This window comes from Ambystoma mexicanum, chromosome 2p (genome assembly GCF_040938575.1).
Source record: "Ambystoma mexicanum isolate Mex_15411 chromosome 2p, UKY_AmexF1_1, whole genome shotgun sequence".
NCBI lineage: Eukaryota > Metazoa > Chordata > Amphibia > Caudata > Ambystomatidae > Ambystoma > Ambystoma mexicanum.
Window position 1 is genome coordinate 177,303,537 of NC_090923.1, and position 20,723 is coordinate 177,324,259.

At 46.6% G+C, this 20,723-nt stretch overlaps 1 protein-coding gene across 3 annotated transcripts in view; it reads right to left on the reverse strand.

Annotated features, from left to right (window-relative positions):
* Nucleotides 1-20,723, reverse strand: part of LOC138566324 (cullin-associated NEDD8-dissociated protein 1-like) — a 1,042,465-nt gene that overhangs the window by 699,498 nt on the left and 322,244 nt on the right. For all 3 annotated transcript variants that reach the window (XM_069643460.1, XM_069643458.1, XM_069643459.1), the window contains exon 4: nt 1,350-1,473. In XM_069643460.1, coding sequence (XP_069499561.1) covers nt 1,350-1,473 — 124 coding nt within the window. The remainder of the gene's footprint in view (nt 1-1,349; nt 1,474-20,723) is intronic.

Sequence of the window (20,723 nt, forward strand, 5' to 3'; positions counted from 1 at the left end):
AACATCCATCTCAGGTTTTTGAAAATAGTATTTTAAGAATAAAATTTAACCTTTATCCTACCAGATAGGTTTTAGGTCGCCGATCCAATGTAATTCTGCAGTTGAAACTTTAAAACATTTTGTTTCTTGGTTGTCAGATATTATCTGTTCATAATGTTAACATTTTGGGAACATTTTTGTATAACATGGATATATATCTTTAGAGCTGTTTTGGCAACAGATTTTTAATGGTTGCGAAATCTCTCTGTATACTGCTGCTATTTTTTTTTTTTAAATGGTTTTAAATGTTTAACAAACTATGACACACACTAAATAAATAAATATCAAACAGTCAGTGCTGCTACAATTGGAGTTGTGGTGAGGTCTTTTCAGTGTGGCAAGGTATTTTCAGTGTGGATGCATGTCTGTAGGATAAAAGTCTTGCACCATGACGGCAGTGTTAGCAGTGCCTGTAATTCCATAGAAGAGGCCATCGATGGGTGCTCCACTGACAAGAATGTCAATGCATGCTTTACTGTGGAGACCATTGATTGTGGTTTCACTGATGAGGCTGTTCATGTGAAGAGTATTATCAGCTGTTCTAGGGTCTTCATTGATTAAGCCATCAGTGCAAATGAGTTTCTCCCCAACTGGAGTTTGTCCTTGCCTGAGGATGAGATGCCGTCCTCTGCATTCATCATTCTTTTCAGATGGCATACTTTTCTGCCCTGTTGGCTATTAAGGGAACTAATACTGTACGGGTTACAGGGGTAAGCTCTATAGGACAGTTGCCCAGTGTCAGGTCATACTTGTCCCTCTTTTATGCCAAGATGATCTTTCATCAGAGTGGTCTCTTCTTTTGTACGGAGTCATTATCCTTTGCACCTGCATCTGGTCCTAAGGTGCAAGATGCAGTCTCGATAGATTGCTGACCTAAAACATAGGCCAGCAAAGATACATTAGTAACTGTCTTTCCATATTCATCAAGGTCTTGCGAGGGAAGCCATAACAGATTTCTTTTTTTCTTTTTCTTTCAATTTTTTTAAACTTTCAGATTTCACCATCATCAGATTTGGGGTCATGATAAAGACATGACATGTAATTTTCATTAGGGTTATTTTTTATACTTCCCTCCTTACAAATGTTGAAAACGCACAGAATGAAATTCTCCTCCCAGCTCAAAATGAGCTACCAATCCAACTTTGCTCCTCCTTTCCCCTAACGAGGAACGTAATCCACAGAGATGAATCTCAGGGAAGAGCTTGTTATGGCCACAAACCAAGCAAGGGATTGTATGGCAGCTCTAGGTTCTGTATACATGCCCATTCATACAAACACTAAAACCATTGACTCTCATTAGACCTTCATACCTGCTTAACATGTCTGACAAGATGTCCAGTGCCTCCAGCTGTACAGCCACATCCTCCTGCTTTCCAATAGCTGCCGTCAGCTGTGCAGTGATCTTCTTACAAACATTTGCTGTCATTGCAGACCCTGCACCAAAGAGACAATGATCAGATTAATCTGCAACCATTCTTTGAGGACTGGTAGCAGAGTCTAGCATTTCAATATTAATCAAGTCCTGGGATTCTAAACATATGGCTACGGTGAACCTGCATAACAATAGGAAGTTGTGCATTTCCCATTATACTTGTGATGGAAGCTTGGATCTAACAGAAATCGTTTGTTGGGAAAGAGGGTGCATGTGTGCCACTCTAAGAGTTCTTTGAAAAAGTATAATTTGAGATGGAAAGTGTATTTATTTGCCTAAATAGAAATTCTACAAATGTATTAACCTTTGGTCCGAATCTATTGAGTTAAAGAAAATCAGAACATAACCATGATGAGCATGAATGTGGTGTAATCATATTAATAAATATGTATGCAGATGTAGCAGATACCATTGGCATGCCACTGGCTGCCAGTGCCAAGCCAATGGTAATTTGGAGTCCTGCAGACCAATCAAACACAAGTGTTCCCCGATTCTTGTTCCAAGCTCTCTGATTGTGCTGCCCACATACAGTTTATTACAGATACATTTCATTATATCATTACATAGACAACATATTTGCAAGAATATTAATGGTGCCATGAAGATGAAATAAAATTAGTGAGAATCAATCACATTAAATCAGATCCCAGAGGTGGCAACCGTGAGAAGGATGAAAGCACGTATCATTTGCAGATTAAGAACTATCCAAAATGGTCTTAATGTATAATACAAAATTAACTTGTTTCTTTAAGAATACTGTATATTATTAAATACCACACATGTGGCAAGCTAACATGCTTGTAAGGAACTTGACAATAACAATAATGTGCAATATTGGTATTGCTGTACGTGGGAGGAGCAGTCATGTCTTACCGTGCAATAATAATTTACCCTTAATAGCATTCACCAATCTGTAGTGAGAATATCTCGCCACATGTATAATATACAAACTATAGATTAAAATGAGACTTGGACAACTATTTATGCTAGTATGGTAATGTCCGCTATATTATAACATAATATAATATATTAAGAGTTTATTACAAGTTTCATATTTGTTATCAACACAGTTTTCTTATAATATTACCAGGATTTGCATATTTCATTGTATCTAGCAATATTAAGGATTGTTCCTATTCATAAGTGCAAGTCAAACCACCTATTTTCTGGAACTAATCAGTCCACATAATATCAATAGAGGGTTTCCACCAACTTGCAAATTTACGTCACAATTTCTTTCTTAATTTCAAGAAAAAGATAAGATCATCCCATTGATAACAGTTATGCTCCCTTCTAATTTGAGACTTATGAGGATATCATAATAGTGTATCGTCACACTTTATTGCCCCTCAGCTGTTTACAGTTTCACGATACTGACAAGTGATGTCATATGCATAATGTCACGTACACTAACAAATTAAATAATTTTAAAATGATGGTGACGTGAAAGCACGTGGAATGTTGCCATTTTTGAAAGACAAGCCACGCAGTACATTATTGGATCAAGGTAAACTCATTGGAACCATCACCCCCTCACACAAAGAGGGAAACAAAGGGATTAGCGGTACGCTAAAAACTAATAATGTTCTATCCGTTTAGGCCAACAAGCCATAACTAGGTTGTCTTACTATTGGTGAAGAGGATCGTTAAAGCTAATGAAAGAATCCTGTATTTGACATCATTATGACCTAATTAGGTAAGTTATTCCTACATGAAAATTCTGTATACACGTAAAAAAAATGCTAACAGAAATTCTTCAATGCTATTTATTTCCTTTTTAGATTATGGCAACAAAGAAAAGACTGCACAGTTACTATTAAATATGTATTCAAAGGACTAACCTGACGGCAGCAGCACTTTCAAATCGTGTTGATCACGAGACAATGCCCAGAGGTACGTTCTATAGCCACAATGATACTGTAGGCTACGAGCGTTGCATGGGCAAAGCCCAAAGGGGAAACCCCACAAGTGGGGAAAAACCTTTGTTCTGCGTATGTTGATTGTCGGATAAGGTTGCAAGTCAAGATGGTCTCAGTGAGAAGTAGACTGCAGGTATCCAAGGAGTTCAGAAGGGGAATCCATCTGATAGATGAAGCCAAACAAGTTGGAGCTCACAGGCAGAACATGTAATGAGGGAAGAATGTCCAGAGCAAGAGAAAGTACTGAGAAGCCAGGAAAACAGTAGGCAGAGGAAAGTGACAGCAGGCGGGGAGAGGGAAGGACCGCGAGGCAGAGCTGAGAAGAGAAGGCAGGATAACGAACAAGCAAAGGAAAACCCAGTGACAAAGAATGAAGGAGAGAACGAGCTACGGAGCATCTGTGTCCAAAGGAACGGCGCGACGCAGCTAACTATCGGTTTCATCCGTAATATGGAGCCGGTCTATTCAGTTCCTTCCGCAGAAGGTTGCACAGTGCATGACAGTCCTGAAAACACTGAGCCGCGTCCAGAGGTTCCGAAAATGACATTAAATGAACGCCATCTTGTGGAGAGAAAGCGTTGTTGTGGATGCCTACTTCTCCAGCGTTGCCAAAGAGACCAGGAGGTAGTGGGAGTCCTGAAAATTCTGTTGGATCAGATACTTTTCAAAACCTAAGTAAGCTACCTATTATATTCATTCAGATTCTTTATCTGTGTCCCCATTTCAGCAACGAGATTACAGGTTAATCGACCATAAATTATAACTTGTCATCATGAGGGAATCCTTAAAGCTTCTAAGATGCATGAGATACTAATAGAAATAATTTCTTTTTTTTTAATAAAAACATATTTTTTCATCAATTTTCATCACAAATAACATACACATGAACTCAAACCATTCAAACCACAGGTCGTTCCTTCCATGTTCAATAGCATAATGCGCTCCGCCCCCCCCCACTGAATCCCTCCATCCTGCATCACCCTCATCCCTTCCTCCAAAGAATTTGCTCCCCCAAGTGAAACTTTCTACCCTCCTACGCCCGCCCTCTCGCTTGTCCCCCAGTCCATTCCGCCACGCATGATGACCTTTCACATGTCCAACCATCTAGCCCATATTTTTGGACATTTTGGAGGCACCCCCAGTCCCTATACCCTCTTCTCTAGTTCTGTGCAATAGTATATTTTCTCTGGCCACCGCTGGAAGCTAGGAGGGTATCCCATTCTTTCCCCAACATCTCGGGAGGATAGCTCAGGGGCACCGTGCTCGCCTTGGAACCAAGCCGACATGGAGCAACACAGGTTCGATCCCTGGGTCCGCGCTTAGAAACCTCTGGGTATTAAGCGCATTATAAATAACCCATCATACCATATCATATCTTCTTGCTAAATGTCAGGGCAGTCCGGAGCAGTGATTTGTCCCTGGCTTTAAATCTGGATGCACCCCATACATTTAACAGGATACACTTTGGGCAGTCCAGTATCGTCTCCCCCCATCCCTGACAGCTTGCCTCTCACCTTGTCCTAAATGGATTTTAATGTGGGACATTCCCAAACCAAGTGATAAAAAGAGCCCACTGCCTTCCTAAATTTCAGGCACATTGGGTTGGCTACCCAGTCAACCTGATGCAGGCGATCTCTACTACAATATACTCTATGCAACACCTTATATTGTATCAATCGTAGTCGTACTGTAATGCGTGCCTCCCTGTGACCCCAAAGCCTCCACCAAATTTTCTTCATCCAGTGGACCCAAGTTCCCCTCCCACGAATCCCTCAGGGTCGTCAGGGGTTTGGAGGTGAAGCTATTCAGCATCTGGTATAAATCGTGTGATCTCCTTCTCCCTAATCTCCCCCTCCATGAGGTTTGCTTCTATTGGTGATTTATCTGGTATGTCCCACGCATCCCGCCATTGCATGACATTGCGTGCTGCAGTCGGATATATGTGTATCGGTCTCCCTACCCCAGGTCATATCACTACTGCAACTGCTGGAATGGGGTAAGCTGGTTCTGTAGAAAATAACAGATGAGAGAGGCGCTACAAGTGTAACAAAGGAACATAAATTCCGTAGTTATCCGAGGATACTTTGTAATATGACTTCAAGTGGATACAGTAACTTCTGGTGCAGCAGGGTGTAGTCTCCAGGCCTGTGGAGACTCTGTTCAATACGAAAAATACACCCAGCCTGTTGTTGCCAACGGGTAACCCTCCCTGTTGCACTCCTGGTGAACTCTAGGTCCTACAAACAATATCTTTGTTTCCAGTTAGCAGTGTCATAAAGTGTACGACCAACAAGCCAATCTTCAAATAATGCATTCAAGTAAAACATAACATTGTTTTGACACGATAACTTCTAAAGAGAAATTCAGCACACTTTATTAGTGTTGTCTAGGACCAAAACCTATAGAACAAGCACCCTCAAAACAAAAACAATTCTAATGGGAAACAGAAAATGTTTATTCCTAATAATATAGTCTTTCATACAAATCCAGAGGAGATGTCAACCAGTACTCCTCTGCCTTAAACATATTTCATGTGACATTTTTTGTATTGATGAATGGTTTGAAAACCAACAACCCATTAGATGACACACTACAATCCAAATTATTAATTTATGGTACAATGCACCAAAAAGCTTCGGTTTTATATGCAAAGTTTGCAAACACATTTCGAATTCAAAGATCCATCTTCAGGGCTCGAAGCTCAATGTTCATATCATTTCCTTTTTAAGTTCATTACACATTCTTTTTTGAAATCATAACAGATTCTTCTGTGCACCTACAATGCAACCAGAAAGCTAGCTTGTAGTCAGCAACTTATGAATATCAAACTCCATACACATACAGTTACACTGACCTGCATATGCATGTGGATATGCTCAGTAGAATGAGAAACCTATATGGTACAAAACAAACTCAGTCAGACAAAATATATGTACATGTTGTGTCCCATGCTAAGTGTCAGACTCCATTACGACATTTCAACATGGTCCCTACTTACCCAGCTCCCAGTAGTATACACCAATGATGGGAAAAATATTTTCCGCCGAGACCACCTTACGGCTTCTCAAGTCTGCGCAAGTGGAGGAGTATCATAAACCACATCCTGACTGTACTGTGCGTGGATGTGACCGCCGTATCACCTACTCGCTTCGTGAGAACAGTTACTTGTTACCTGAAGATATTACAAATTCTTACCAAGACGTGTGTCCGTCCGCGTCTCTCCCGTGCCCATCTCAGTCTCTGTGCCGGCCGTCTGTGCAGCGCACAGGCGGGTTGGTTGTTTATACACCGTTGCTATAGCACCCTGATGAATGCACAGCAGCGTGAGGGCCTCAGTGTTCACCATGCTGGTGTGGGACATTTAGTCCACTTCGATTCTGGGAAATGCAGCAGTCTAACTCTATCTGCATCTATGCATGAAGCAACAAAATTGCAGGTAAGGATATAGGCCCTTGGTATTAGATGTGTGGGGATGTGGGGAGGTGAGGCGTGGTGTATGGTCAAGGCGACCCCCAACTTCGCGCCTTTAAACAATTGTGTATAGGTGCGTTATAAATGCCATATCTTATCATATCATAACTTACACCGCTACCCCTACTACTAAAGGGTATAACAAGCCCCCAATGAGGAATACATGCAGGTATGGGCGATATCCAGCCAGAGACCATCTGGCTTGACGCCCCACCCCCGCCTATCTTGTCAATGGAGTCTTGCACATATTGTGCCTAACCAACTGTTGGAAAAACACATTGGCAATAACCAAGATCCCAATCATAATAGCAATAATAACAATGACGATTCCATTAGCACTCTCTCTTTCGAATGGGTGGCCAATACGTGAAATGTACACTGAATGTTTGGCTAAACTCCTTTCATTGTACAGGAGCAAAAGGCTCTATATGCATAGCTAGTTTTCCGGTTACATGGTATCAGACCTTAGTGGCAGTAAGGATCCTCCCTACTACGACTGGAGGGAGAAGCTGTTGACTAAATTTGAGATACCACCACAGGGAAATTACCTTCAGGGTGTCAACCACACACAGTCATATCACCATTCCTTGTTTTTGGTTGTTGTTTGGGTGCAGTTTGTCTTTCATATATTGATCTGAGCTCTGTGAGCAACAAGCTCTTACAGTTTTGGAGAGTGGGAGGTGGCAATGAGTGTACACAGACAGCGGCAACAGGCATGCTAAGCACCAAGGAATGGCGACATCACTATGTGTGGTTGACACCCTGAAGGTCGTAGTAGAGAGGATCCTTACTGCCACTAAGGTCCGATACCAGGTAACTGGAAAAATAGGTATGCATATAGAGCCTTTTGCTCCTGTACAATGGAAGAAGTTGAGCCAAACATTCAGTGTACATTTGTCATATTGGCCGCCCTTTTAGAAAGAGAGAGTGCTAATGGAATCGTCATTGTCATTATTGATATTATGATTGTGATCTTGGTTATTCCCAATGTGTTTTTCCCACAGTTGGTTAGGCACAATCTCGCCAAGGTCCTGTTCTATGTGCTGCCACCCTCTCCCACTGAACAACCATTCATTAATCAGCACAAATTGGGAGCCCCAATATCAATTTTGTATATTCGGGACTCCTAAACCCCACTCCCACAACGATCTAGACAGCATTTTCGATGCCGTTCGTGGGGCCTTATCTCTTATCTATGATCCCCCTCTGCAACTGCTCTATGGTCCTAAAAGTCCCTGGAGAACCCGAGCTGGAGCATTTTGCAAGACATATAAAAGCTGTGGTAACAACATCATCTTGAAAAAATTTACTCTTCCGACCTAGGATATAGCCGGTCCATATGGGATCGCTGCATCTCCTTCCTTGACCAGCATTAGGAATGAATCCTCCCAATTGTTTCTGAGACCACTTACCTACCCAAAATCCCAGAAGATCTCCATAACCCAAGGCCGGTGGTATACTTGGTGGTATACTTATCTTTGAAACAGATTAGTACATCATCCGCGTATAATGAGATGTGGTCAAACCCCTCCATCTCAAAACCCTGCAACAGGGGGCTCGATCGAACTCGTTCCACGGGCGGCTCCATTACCAGCAAAAATAACAATGGCGAAAGCGGACAGCCCTGCCTAGTTCCCCACAGGAGTAGGAAGATTCCAGAGGTCCACCCGTTCACCTTTACCCTCGCCTCCTGGTCCCTGTATAACAATTTCACCCATATGATAAACCTAGGCCCAATTCCAATCCCAAATCTATCCATGACCCCATTGAATCAAATGCTTTCTCAGCATCTATCGTCATGACTGCATGTGGACCCTGTAGGGAAGGGATTGTAACTAGCTCGTTATGCAGGCGTCTGATGTTCATCCTGGTTGCCCTTCCCAGTACAAACCCGCACTGATCCGGATCAATCAATTTTCCCATTAATGGCAACAATTTGGTGGCAAGCACATTTGCAAGGATCTTTGACTCCCTGTTGATCAATCATAAGGGGGGGTATGCTGCGCATTGGCCTGCAGGTCTCTCGTTTTTGTGTATCAACACTACCATGGCAGGAACATATATCCTTGAGAGATGGGAACATGCTTAGGAGTAGTAGGGGAAGCCCTGTTCATCCGGGTTTAGTTCCCATCGTATATTTTAAAGCTCTGTTGGGTCCCTGAATGTTTTGAGTTTGGTGTGGGAATGAGCCTGTCTGCCACTGTACAGCAATCTGGGGATGGGAGGAGAGGTGGGGGTTAATGATACAGTGAGGCCAGCAGTAGACAGATCCCTCTCCACATGTCGCACCTCCAAAGGTATTGACTTCATCACAAGGATTGCCACCCCCTGGAGCCTCTCGTAAAACATGCATGCTCCACTATCGAATAACGACCCCTCCCCAGAAATCTGCACGCTGTCCAAATCATGTGGGTGTCTTGTAGCCTCACGATATCCACTTGTTGGAACGCTTAATATTTAGCTACTAACCCTCGCTTAATCTTGTGCAGCAAACCATTAACGTTCCATGTCATACAGTTTAGCGACATAGATCTCGCCCTATTCTCTTCTGCCATTCAAGGTCAAGAAACCCACATCAGGGGGGGGGCCTTGTCGGGCAGCCGGCATATGCAAACGTGAGGATCTGCTGCTCTGCCGGGGCTGCTTTTATCCTGGTAAAATATCCTGTTTGCGGCTTCAGAATCTCAAAATACACAGGGCTGGCAGAGAAGGGATCGCCCCTGCACATCACCCCCGAAATAGCAGCGAAAATCAGGGCCATGTAAGCCTCATCGCAGCATTCTGTGCAACGCATGCTGGGCCGACACAGCTCCAAGGTCTGTGCTGGCAGGCGGAAAGAGCACTGAGGCTTGCCATATCGAGACGCACCGTAGGCCCAGACAGTGGACTTCGGTCCGGGGGGCATACTGCACCAGAGCCACGACTGGCGAGTTTGCACCCGATCCTAAGGGTGTGCAGAGTGAAGCGGGATAAGGCCCACAGAGGGGCGGGCACACCCAAACCGTGCCTGGAGGGCTGCGGACTGCCCGGCACCTCACAAGCCAGGACAGCGACAACACAGTAGGCTGGCTCTGAAGAGGGAGACGGGAGGCCCGCACTGCAGTCACTGAAAGATCCGTCGGGAAGGCGGGGACAACAGTACGGGAGACACCTACGGTGAGTCCATGTAATATCCCAGTGGTGCGCGGCAGGAGGGGACAATACACACACAAGGACATGGGCACACCCTAGCGAGTTAGTTGAGTCATTCAACAACTCCACGGCCAACGCTCTAGACTTGAATGCCCCTATCAAATTCCATAAAAGTAAATATGAAGCTCACCTTAATCCAAAAACGCAAACTCCAAGCTATCTGGAGGCACACTCCTTCTGCTGACAATAAAACCACACTTGCCAACTTTGCCAAAAGATACAAGAAGGAAATAATTCAAACTAAAAAAGATTAATTCAACGAAAGAATCAGTAAAGCCAACTCGAACTCCAAAGAACTCTTCACTATTCTCCGAGAATTGGAAAACCCAATTGCCCCTACAGACAATGTCCTCAAGGACAAATCTTGGTGCACCAGCATCCAAAATGCCCTAGCAAATAAAATAACAACCCTTGAATCTAAAATTGCTAAGATAAAAGCCTCCTTGAGCCCTAGTGGAACTCACACCACCCCACTGAAAGAGATACCCAGCACATCCACCCAAAGCAACTGTAACCCCTTTAGGTTTACCAACATCTCTATACTGGAAACTGAAAAGGTCATTCTATCCCTTAAACCATCGAACTGCCAAGGCGACAGCTGCCCTGTGCAAATCATCAAGGCTGCAGCCAAAGATTTAGCACCCTTCATCTCGAAACTAATCAAAGCCTCTTTCAATACGAGTATTGTACCCACAAACCTCAAAGAATCGTGGGTACTGTCCCTACCCAAAAAACAGACACTTGACCCAGCAATCCCCACTAACTACAGGCCCATTACTACGGTCCCATTTCTCCTTAAAATCATCGATAGAGCAGCCTACCTCCAGATCCAAAACTATCTAGAGACACACCAACTATTAGGTTCACGGCAATCTGGCTTCAGACCACTTCACGGTACTGAAACGGCCCTAACCGACCTCAAGACACAAATCGACGAGTTGAAGGATAAAGGTAGTACAGCTATGCTCCTCCTCCTTGACCTATCAGCAGCCTTTGACCTGGTGGATCATGCAGTATTATGCAACCACTTAGCGTCTGCCGCCCATTTCTCAAGTGAAGCTATTGCATGGGTACAATCCTTCCTAGTTAACCGTACGATGAGAGTATTCTCCCCTGTAGCTGCAGCGGACCCACAAGGCTCATGGTGTCCCACAAGGCTCATGTGTCTCCCTGACAATGTATAATATCTTTACAAAGCCACTCTTCGACAAACTTGACAGATTAGGGGTAACCTATACTAATTATGCGGACGATACGCAGATTCTCATACCACTATCAGGCAACTTTGTCGAAGACACAGCTCTAGTAAACAGAATTTACCTCCTCATTCAGGCATGGATGGCCTCCCACAGCCTCTGTCTAAATGACGACAAAACAGAGATACTGATCTTGGGCTCCGACACCAACCTAAAACAACTGAGTCCCAACTATTGCAATTTCAACATAGATGGTAACACAATCAAGGTGGCAACCGAGGTAAAAACTCTAGGTTTTTACCTTGATTCCACTTTATCTCTCAAAAAACAAGTTAATACCTTGGCATCCTCCACAGTGTACACCTGTAAATTAATCAGGACCTGTAGACCTTACCTCTCCAAAACTAACTGCATCACGCATTAGTAGTGTCGAAGCTGGACTATTGTAATGCCCTCTATGCAGGAGCCAATAAAACTATCATAAATAAAATGCGAATCCTTCAAAATGACGCTCTTAGAGCAGCCCTTGATATACCCCGTAGAGCACATATTTCCAACATCAGGAAAGACCACCACTGGCTAAAAATCAGCGACAGAGTCCTACTCAAGACACTATATCTCACCCACAAAGGGCTCAACAACACAGCACCCCCTACATCTCGGCCAGACTGACCAGAAAATCATCCAGCCACCACACTAGGGCTACTAACCACTTCCTGCTAGAAACCCCTAGATTTAGACAATCCAAAGCGGGTGGAGCAAGCTTCCCTGTCAGAGCTGCCCAGGCTTGGAACGCATTGCCTACTGCATTGAGAGGTAACCTACCCTACTCCAGCTTTAGATGTAAGGTAAAAAACTGGCTCTGGTCCAACGACAAATAATTTTCGTGGTACCTAACGGCCGTGATACTACGGAAACCCAGTCTAAGACTATTCTGCTTTTACCCTTTTTACCTTTTTGTATATACTTTGCAATACTGTAACATGTCAGCTCTCATTTGAATTGCTTGTATTGACATGTATGCACTGTACTGACATGTTTCTTATCCTCTGTATGCAACCTAAGCTTAAGTATCCTTGTACCTGCTGCGCCCGGCTACCCCTGGGTTTTGTGCGCATTATCAAATAATAAACATAAACACCAGGCATAGTTGCCGCGGCCTCACAGACTACACAGAGGGACAGCCTGCAGCTTGAGCCCAGCCGGCGTGGGAGTCCCGCGGGGGAAAGCAAGGGAGAAAACAGACTCTGCCCGGACGGTTTGAAGCATTCGTGCCCTGCAAGCTTATCAGGTAGTCGAAACAGGAGTGCCAGCAGCCTACAACTGTGCTTTAGGCCCCCCTGCCCCCTATTGCGAGAACCCCCTGTGAGGTGTGGGAGGAAAGGGGGTGGCCCTTCTGCTCCCCGGACTGGCCGAGACAGAGCGGCCCACTTGGGGGTAGTCTAAAGACTACATCCAGGCCGCATGTAGGTGAGAGCAACATCACGGCCACAGAGACTTTGTCAGCTCCAGAGCACGCAGTACAGGGTCAAACTGCCATCAATCACTGGTGTATTTCCAGAGATCCTGATCCCCCTGCTCCCTGGGTACTCAAATCAGACAGTCGGAGGGGCCTGCCACCGGGAGAGTCCCCCCCTGAGCTGCTGAATGGGGTGGTGGGGGGGGGGGGGGGCAGAATTTGAGGGATGGAAGCACTTTGAAACACTGTGCGTATAGGCGCTGAATTAATAAACTACGATCAATCAATCAATAGAAATCACATAAACTGGCTTTGAGTGCTTCACCTGCACCAACGAAGACCTGGGGTACAACACCCGGCACCAAACGGCGTCACTGGGGCATGCTCTGGGACCACTGAGACCTCAAGTGCCTTGAACCCCCTCCTGCAGGGCACCCAGGGAAGGATTACAAATCTTCTTACCAGGTCTGAGTGACGTCACTTACCGAGTGCTAGGACGAAGGAACAGGAGCGGGCACACAGACGGAACAACAGCACACCAGCCAAGTAGTTATGGTAAAAGATATGCCCTGCAAAGATGGATCGCTACACAACGAGTGCCCCAGCAACAACTTCAGCGGCTCAAGACAAGCTGAGAGAAGAAAGAGCAAATACCATCACTTAAAGATATCATGGCTGCCATTGGCGAATCCAGGACGTTGTTCGAAACCAAAATTGATGGCCTGGCCTCCGAAGTCTCCTTCTTGAGACAAGGCCTACGTAACTTGACTTCCCGAATGGGCAAGACTGAACAGCGTATATCTGACAGCAAGGACACGATAAAGAAAATGGAGGAACGCCTGGAACAGATGGCTCAAAAACTCACTACCTTTGAGACCTGAGCGGAAGATGGTGAAGGCAGATCCCATCGTAATAATCTCTGCAAATCTAGTCTCCCAGAAAAGGAAGAGTGGCCATCCATGGAACTTTTCTTGGAACGGTTGCTCTCGGACCTAATGGCACCCAAAAAAACTATCAAACTTTTTCTCCATTGAACTGGGGCACAGGTTCCCAACAGGTAGACCAATACTCAGCGCCCCTCTGCACACTGTGATGGCCCGGCTTATGAACTACAGGGAACGGGACATGCTCCTCCACATGGCAAGGACGACTGGCCGATCACCTACAATGTTAATCTAATCAGTCTCTTTCTGTACTATACGAGGGAAGTACAGAAATCTCAGCAGTCCTATGACTCGGTAAAGAAAAATCTTTCATCCCTTGGCATCAGGAACGCGCTATTCTTCCCGGCTACCCTCAAGCATTACCATGACAGTATGGTGCATGTGTTCCACAACCCTAAAGAGGTCTGGAATTGGCTGGAAACGCAGGTCCTCTCTGGCCCACGCCCCGGAATACCAAAGGCCTGCACACCCCGGGGAGACACTGCCGGAACGAGCCCAACTCAACCAGAGACCCCGATACCATGTTACGATGACAACACTGGGGGAAAATCACCTGAGAAACATTGACGCACAGCAGTGTCTGACCATGGTCTCGATGGCATTCATGGATCAGCCACTTCGGCTCGAATCCGCCACCTCTGCTGAATCCTGAAATGTGCAGCCCCTGACAGGAGATGGGGGAATTAGGGTTGGCTCCTGGGGGTTACCCCACACACGTTTTTACAAGTTTTAGTTTATACAAGGTACTTCTAGTTTGGTAGAAGTGCAGGGTGGGGGAAGGAAGTTGGATTGTTGTTGGAGGAAGGGGGGGACATGTTGTGCTTAGGGTTACGTTTGAGAACTCGGACATCATAACCAATCTACACAAGCTGCATACATGGATATATTAATTGGTTATCATTAATTGTTTATGTTTGATGTTTGTTGGTCACATGACACCAGTGGAGACTGAGGCGAGCGGCACAGGAAAATATGCTGGGAGCACACCGGTTCAGGGTGCAAACGGGATACCCACAGGGAAGGGGGGTCTGTGGCTCATTTTTTTCCCCCCAAACCTTGCACAATACCACAGAGGTACTTATGACACGGACAGGGAAATCGCCCCCTTGGCATGGAATGTCAACGGACTGGGCTCTAGCATCAAGTGGCAACTGATGCTCCAATTCCTCAACCGGCACTCTTCTGACATTACCCTCCTTACGGAAACACACCTTGTTGGTACCGATTGCTGTTTTTTAGGAGATCTAACTACTCGCATGCAGGATTCTCAAGAGGGGTTAGGGGCACGATGATTCTTATACATAAGAGGGTACCGTTCCAACTGAGAAAGGGGCACATTGACCCACAAGGCCGATTTGTCGTGGTAATTGGGGACATGTGGGGAAGCAGCTAGGGCATCATCGCAGCATACGCACCCCCACCACTTACTATGGAACTCTTGAATGATCTCCAAGCAGTAACACTTACTGAACAGGCAGAGCTATGGGTCCTAGGGAGAACTTTAATGAAGTCATGGAGATGGGCAGGGATGGGTTGCACGGGGGCAACAGGAATCGGGACACCCCGACCAAACTATACTTCTTCGTGGAGGCATTGGGGCTGATGGACACGTGGAGGGCATTGCATGAAACGGAATCAGGGTTTTCATTCTACTCTAATGCACACAGATCGCTTTCCAGAGTAGATTATTTCTTCGTCCCCCAGGGTATGGCACACAGGCTGCTGTCCGCTGTATTCCTCGCGAGAGGCATCTCGGACCACTCCCCCTTACTGATAGAAATGAAGAGTGGACAAATTAAGCCTGAAGCTATCTGGTGCATGAACGCATATTATCTAGGAATACTCGAGTTGGTGGAGGGCCCTCTCTCAGAAAACTACAGAATATTTTGACCTCAATGAGGGACAGTCACACTGTGGGAGGCCTATAAGACGGTCTTCGGGGGGGAGGCTATCTCCTTGGTGTTGGCTTACCGCCGGCAACACACTCAAGAAATTGTTGAAGTGGAGAGGCAGGTTTCTAGAAGGGAGGAACAGCTGTAAGAACTGGGGTGCTGGGCTTCACAAGAGGCCCTAATCACGACTGAGGAGGTCTTAAGGAACACGTCCTTAGACAACGCTAGGACCGGCCATTCGTCGCTCCGAAGCCAAATATACGAGACAGGGGACAAAGCCGGGAAAACCCTGGCCTGGCTGGAAAGGCAAGCCCTAAGCAAGGGGCAGGTACGGGCTATTCTAGCAGATGGAAAGGAATTATTAACTGAGGACTCCGATATTGCAGAGGCATTTGGCACTTTTTATGAAAAACTCTTCTCCCTCAGGCCCCAGCGAGGGTGGCTGAGACGGACGGCCTAAACTTCCTAGACTCGATTGAATTCCCCTGTCTCTCAGAACAACAAGTAAGGAATCTCGAGTCCGAGATCACGGAAGAAGATGTTGAAGCTGCACTGTCTCAACTCCAATCTGGGAAAACCCCTGGGCCCAACGGCTTTCCTGTAGAAACTTGGAAGTGACTTAGGGGTGGGGGGGAGCGGTGACGGGACACATGCATCATATGGTCCTACAAAGTAAAGAACGGGGACAGCTCCCCCCGGACCTTAGGAAGACATGCATAGTAGTCATTCCCAAATCAGGGAAACCCCCGGAACTCTGTGCCTCCTACAGGCCCATTTCATTAATTAACGAAGAAGCCAAGGTTCTTGCACGGATCCTGGCTAACAGATTGTTGGGTGTGATAGAATCCCTTGTCCACCCGGACCAGTGTGGATTTATGCCTGGCAGATCCACCCGGATGATCCTACATAGGGTACAGCTCGCTAATGAGCAGGCCCCGGCAATCTCAGATTAACTAGAGCTTTTGGCTGTGGACTTTGAGAAAGCATTTGATTCAGTGGGTTGGGACGCCCTGTGGAACATCATGGGACTGATGGGATTTGGGCAGGGCTTCATGTCCTGGCTTAAATTGCTCTACCACTCCCTTAAGGCAGTTGTGCGGGTAAACAGTAGGTCCTCCAGGGCGTTTGCACTGGTGTAGGGGCCCAGACAAGGCTTTCCCTTCTCTCCCCTGCTATTTATCCTTGCTATCGAACCATTGGTAATAAGACTCAGGAAGGATGGGAACTGGACAGGATTCTCGTGGCCTTGGGGAAGGAAGGATCAGGTCTCATTGTATGCAGACAATCTTCCTATATATCTCAGTAATCCTATGATCTCTTGCCCGGTAGTATCCCATATTCTTTCAGGAATAAAAGATATTCGGGGGGCTTAGCGTGAACAAACAGAAAACAGTATTTTTCCCGCTCGATGCCGTACTCGGTCTTGATCCTGGGCTTCAATTATCTCGGCATACACATCAGCTCGGCCCTGGATGACTTTCTCCAAATCAATTTACAACTCGTGATCGACAGATTTGCAGCCGACGCGACCCACTGGCAGACCCTCCGCCTAACACTAATGGATAAAGCAGCCCTGTTCAAGATGTTGACACTCCCGAGATTCCTGTACGTCTTTCAGAACGCTCCACTCTCTATCCCCCAATCAACTTTTACAGAAATATATGGTATCCTCCTGGGGCTGCTATGGGGAGAGAAACAACCTTGCATTGCCCATAAAAACACTGCAAAGCACGGTGTGGGAGGGAAGTATCAGTCTGCCATGTCTCCGCACCTACTATTAGGCAGCACAAGCCGGGCGGTGAATGAATGGCTCGATGGAGACCCTGCGCTCCCACATATTGGGCTGGGATGAGCATGGCAGGTCCGACCACACCCCTTCAGATAGTTTATGCCGAAAACAAGAGGGTGGTGGGCATGTCAGGGATGACACTACACATCCGCCGAGTTTGGGAGGAGGCCCATCATCACATCCGGTGGCAGGCTAGACCAAAACTAGAACAACCCCTGTGGCAGAATAGGCATCTCCCTGAAATCCGGAAGATGGGATACTTCACAACCTGGGAGGGACATGGCATACACACGTTCGCAAATGTTGTGCAGGACGGACGCCTCATGGACTTCGCAGCCCTGCAAGGGAAGTTTGGGATCCAACCCAATGAATATTATAGACACTTCCAATTAACACAGGCCATTAAGGCCCAGTTCCCTAACTTGGGATTGGTTCCCAAATGTTCCCGCCTCGAGACCAATGTCTTCCCAGATAGCATTCCTACCAAGGCCACCTCTATGCTATATCAGGTGCTCAACTCCTCGGGACCCAAGAACTAGCTAGGCTAAAAGGGAAATGGGAAAGGGACCTGGGTCCACTAGAATCCGAGGAGTGGGTGGAGGCACTAATGTTTCCACGAGACATTGGAATTGATGCCAGGCTACAATTGATCCAACTCAAAATATTACACCAATCATGCTACTCCCGAGCAGCGATGGCACGATGGGGGGTTGTGGAAAATGTGGAATGCCTGAGATGCAATAGCGCGAAGGACTCCTTCTTTCACATGGTGGGTGGTTGCGATGTGCTCCAAGGCTTCTGGGAGAGATGTATTGGTAGGATTTCTGAGGTCTTGGGGTCCCCGGTCCCAGAGGACCCAAAACAGGTACTACTAGGTATATGGGGGAGGTGGACTTCACCAAACATGGAAAAACATTCCTGGCGGTGATGCTAGGAGTGGGGAAGAGACAAATGGCTGCAACCTGAGGTTCTGCTGACAAATTGAGTTTAAACCGATGGACCAACAAGGTGGACCGAAAGGCGTCCCTGGAAAAACTAATCTATAAGGGTAGAGGTTGCCCCAGGAGGTTTCAGAAGGTTTGGGGGAAATGGGAGGGTGCCGGATGATTATTCGCAGTTGCAGACCCGATGGTTTATTTTACTCCATAATGCACCATGAGACCCGGGTCCTGTAACAGAAGGTTTGGGGGAAATGGGAGGGTGCCGGATGATTATTCGCAGTTGCAGACCCGATGGTTTATGATGAGACTCGGGTCCTGTAACACTGGTTCCTTGGGCCTCTCATACTACTCTTGTGCTCGCAGAGAAATGTTTTTATGGCCTGTAATACTGTATCTATGTCATGTGACCTTGTTGGTTTGCTGAATGTTGATGTACTAACTATTGAACCAATAAACAGTTATAAAAAAAAAAGAAACCCACATCGGGATCGGATATAGGCTTATCATCTCCCATCTCCAGACCTCCCATTCTCCGTGTGATTGCATGCGTATATTAGTAAAGAACTGTATTAAACAATTAACTTGCCCCTGCCCCCTCTATCCGTCCTATGCTTCCCTCCAATATGAAGCATCTGTCACCCCAGAACTATGAACCAAATTGTGATCGTCCCAGCCCACTTGCTGGCGATTCGGAGGTGTCCAGCTCACGGCGTCCCTCCAGCTCTGCTCCTACTATTTGACTCTAATGCGCCATGCTTGCGTCAGGTCACCGCAGCTCAAGTGGTAGCTGAAATCCGGAGGCTCACTCGACAACAGTTTTCATATCATCTTGTCCGGGCAGTCAGTGGGGCCCGTTCCCCTCTGTGTCCTTGGATTTGCTCTGTTTGCTTAAGCCTTCCCCCATCAGCACAGACCCAGGCCTCTGTCGGGTGATTTTGGCGTGAGTGTTGAGTTGTTCGCCCTTGTGAAGTCCGGGTAGATCGTCACCTTGGCGCCATGAACTAGTATTGGACCTTTCTTCTACGACACCTGCAATATCGCGTCACAGTCCCGATAGTTCAGTATCTTTGCAATCACCGGCCTGGGGTCTTAGTAGTCCTTATGGCCCAATTCGGGCTCCTCAATTCCAGCTTGTGCTTCCCCAGTGGGCCTGGGGCCGTCTGTGGTAAAGGTCTCGTCCTCCACATCTTGCTACCTGCAGGCTGTTGTCCCTCTGGAATTCCCTGGGCTCATGGTTCCCTGGGCTCATGGTGAAGCCACTGCTGTGGAACAAAACCCCCGAGCCACTCAAACAGGTCCCTACACCCCCTGATGGTCCTTACGGGGATTGTGGGGATCACAAAGCCACACACCCTCTGATTCCTCACCAGCATGGAGCAGCCCGTATTTCTCACCTGCAGCAGCGGGCCGAATGTTGTATGTCCCTGCTGCTTAATTAGTTATAACTATCATACGAGGGGAGCTCCGAGCTGGGAACCACTCTCCCCCATGTCAGGCCACCTCCTCCAGTGCTCACCCCCCGCTGCACAGCCCCACAGGAATCCATCTTGTCTTGGTGGGTGCGACTTCTCGCACTCTGTTTTGGCTTCCACTGCTGAATCGCAGGACGGGGCCCGGCACCTCCACTCGCGGGTTGGTTCCCATGCCCCGGGGCACCCAAAGCTGCAATTATTTTGTTGCGAGGTGGGAGTGAAGCTAGACCTAAGCATGTCTAACCGCCATGAGGGACAACAGCGCTCCCCCGTAAAAATAGAAATAATTTCAGTGTCATGGAAATCGAGTGGAGAGTTAAGTATAACCATTACAATAATATGTACCAAATTTCACAAACATAGCCGTCACAATGTTGTGTAAGTCCAAAAACAATACTTAATAAAAGCAAAGTTGCATTATGACTTAAAAAACGTTTTGTAAGAATGCATAACTAATAAAATGATTTGTTGCCATGCCTATCCCAATGTCCCCTTCTTTATAATATGCAATTACATGCAAAGCGGAGCTTGTCGCTGAGGTTGGAGCAGTCTGTGCAGGAAGCTCTCCATCTAGCGTTTTCTGGCTCCATTTTGCATCCAGTCTGCTTTCTACTGCCTTGCTACAGAGACCATAAAGAGTGCTGGGAGCCGCGGAGCTTGTCGCTGAGGTTGGAGCAGTCTGTGCAGTCCGTGTCAGACCGGACAGCCTAGACATGCTACAACATGCGACTTCAAACAACTCCCAAGCCACAACGACAACAACGGAACATCAACAAATGGAAGGAGAGACAGACAAACGTTGTCTGAGAAGCTCGAAGGCATCTCTGTCCGCTCTCCCAGGGGAGGGCCAGCTAGCCGACAAAAAACGACTTTTATCAGCACCTTTAAGTCTATCTGCCACGTAAGGGGGAACTGTCGCCCCCGGGACTTTCAAAAACAGCATCTCTCATCACGGCACAGATAAATGGTGTAAGACT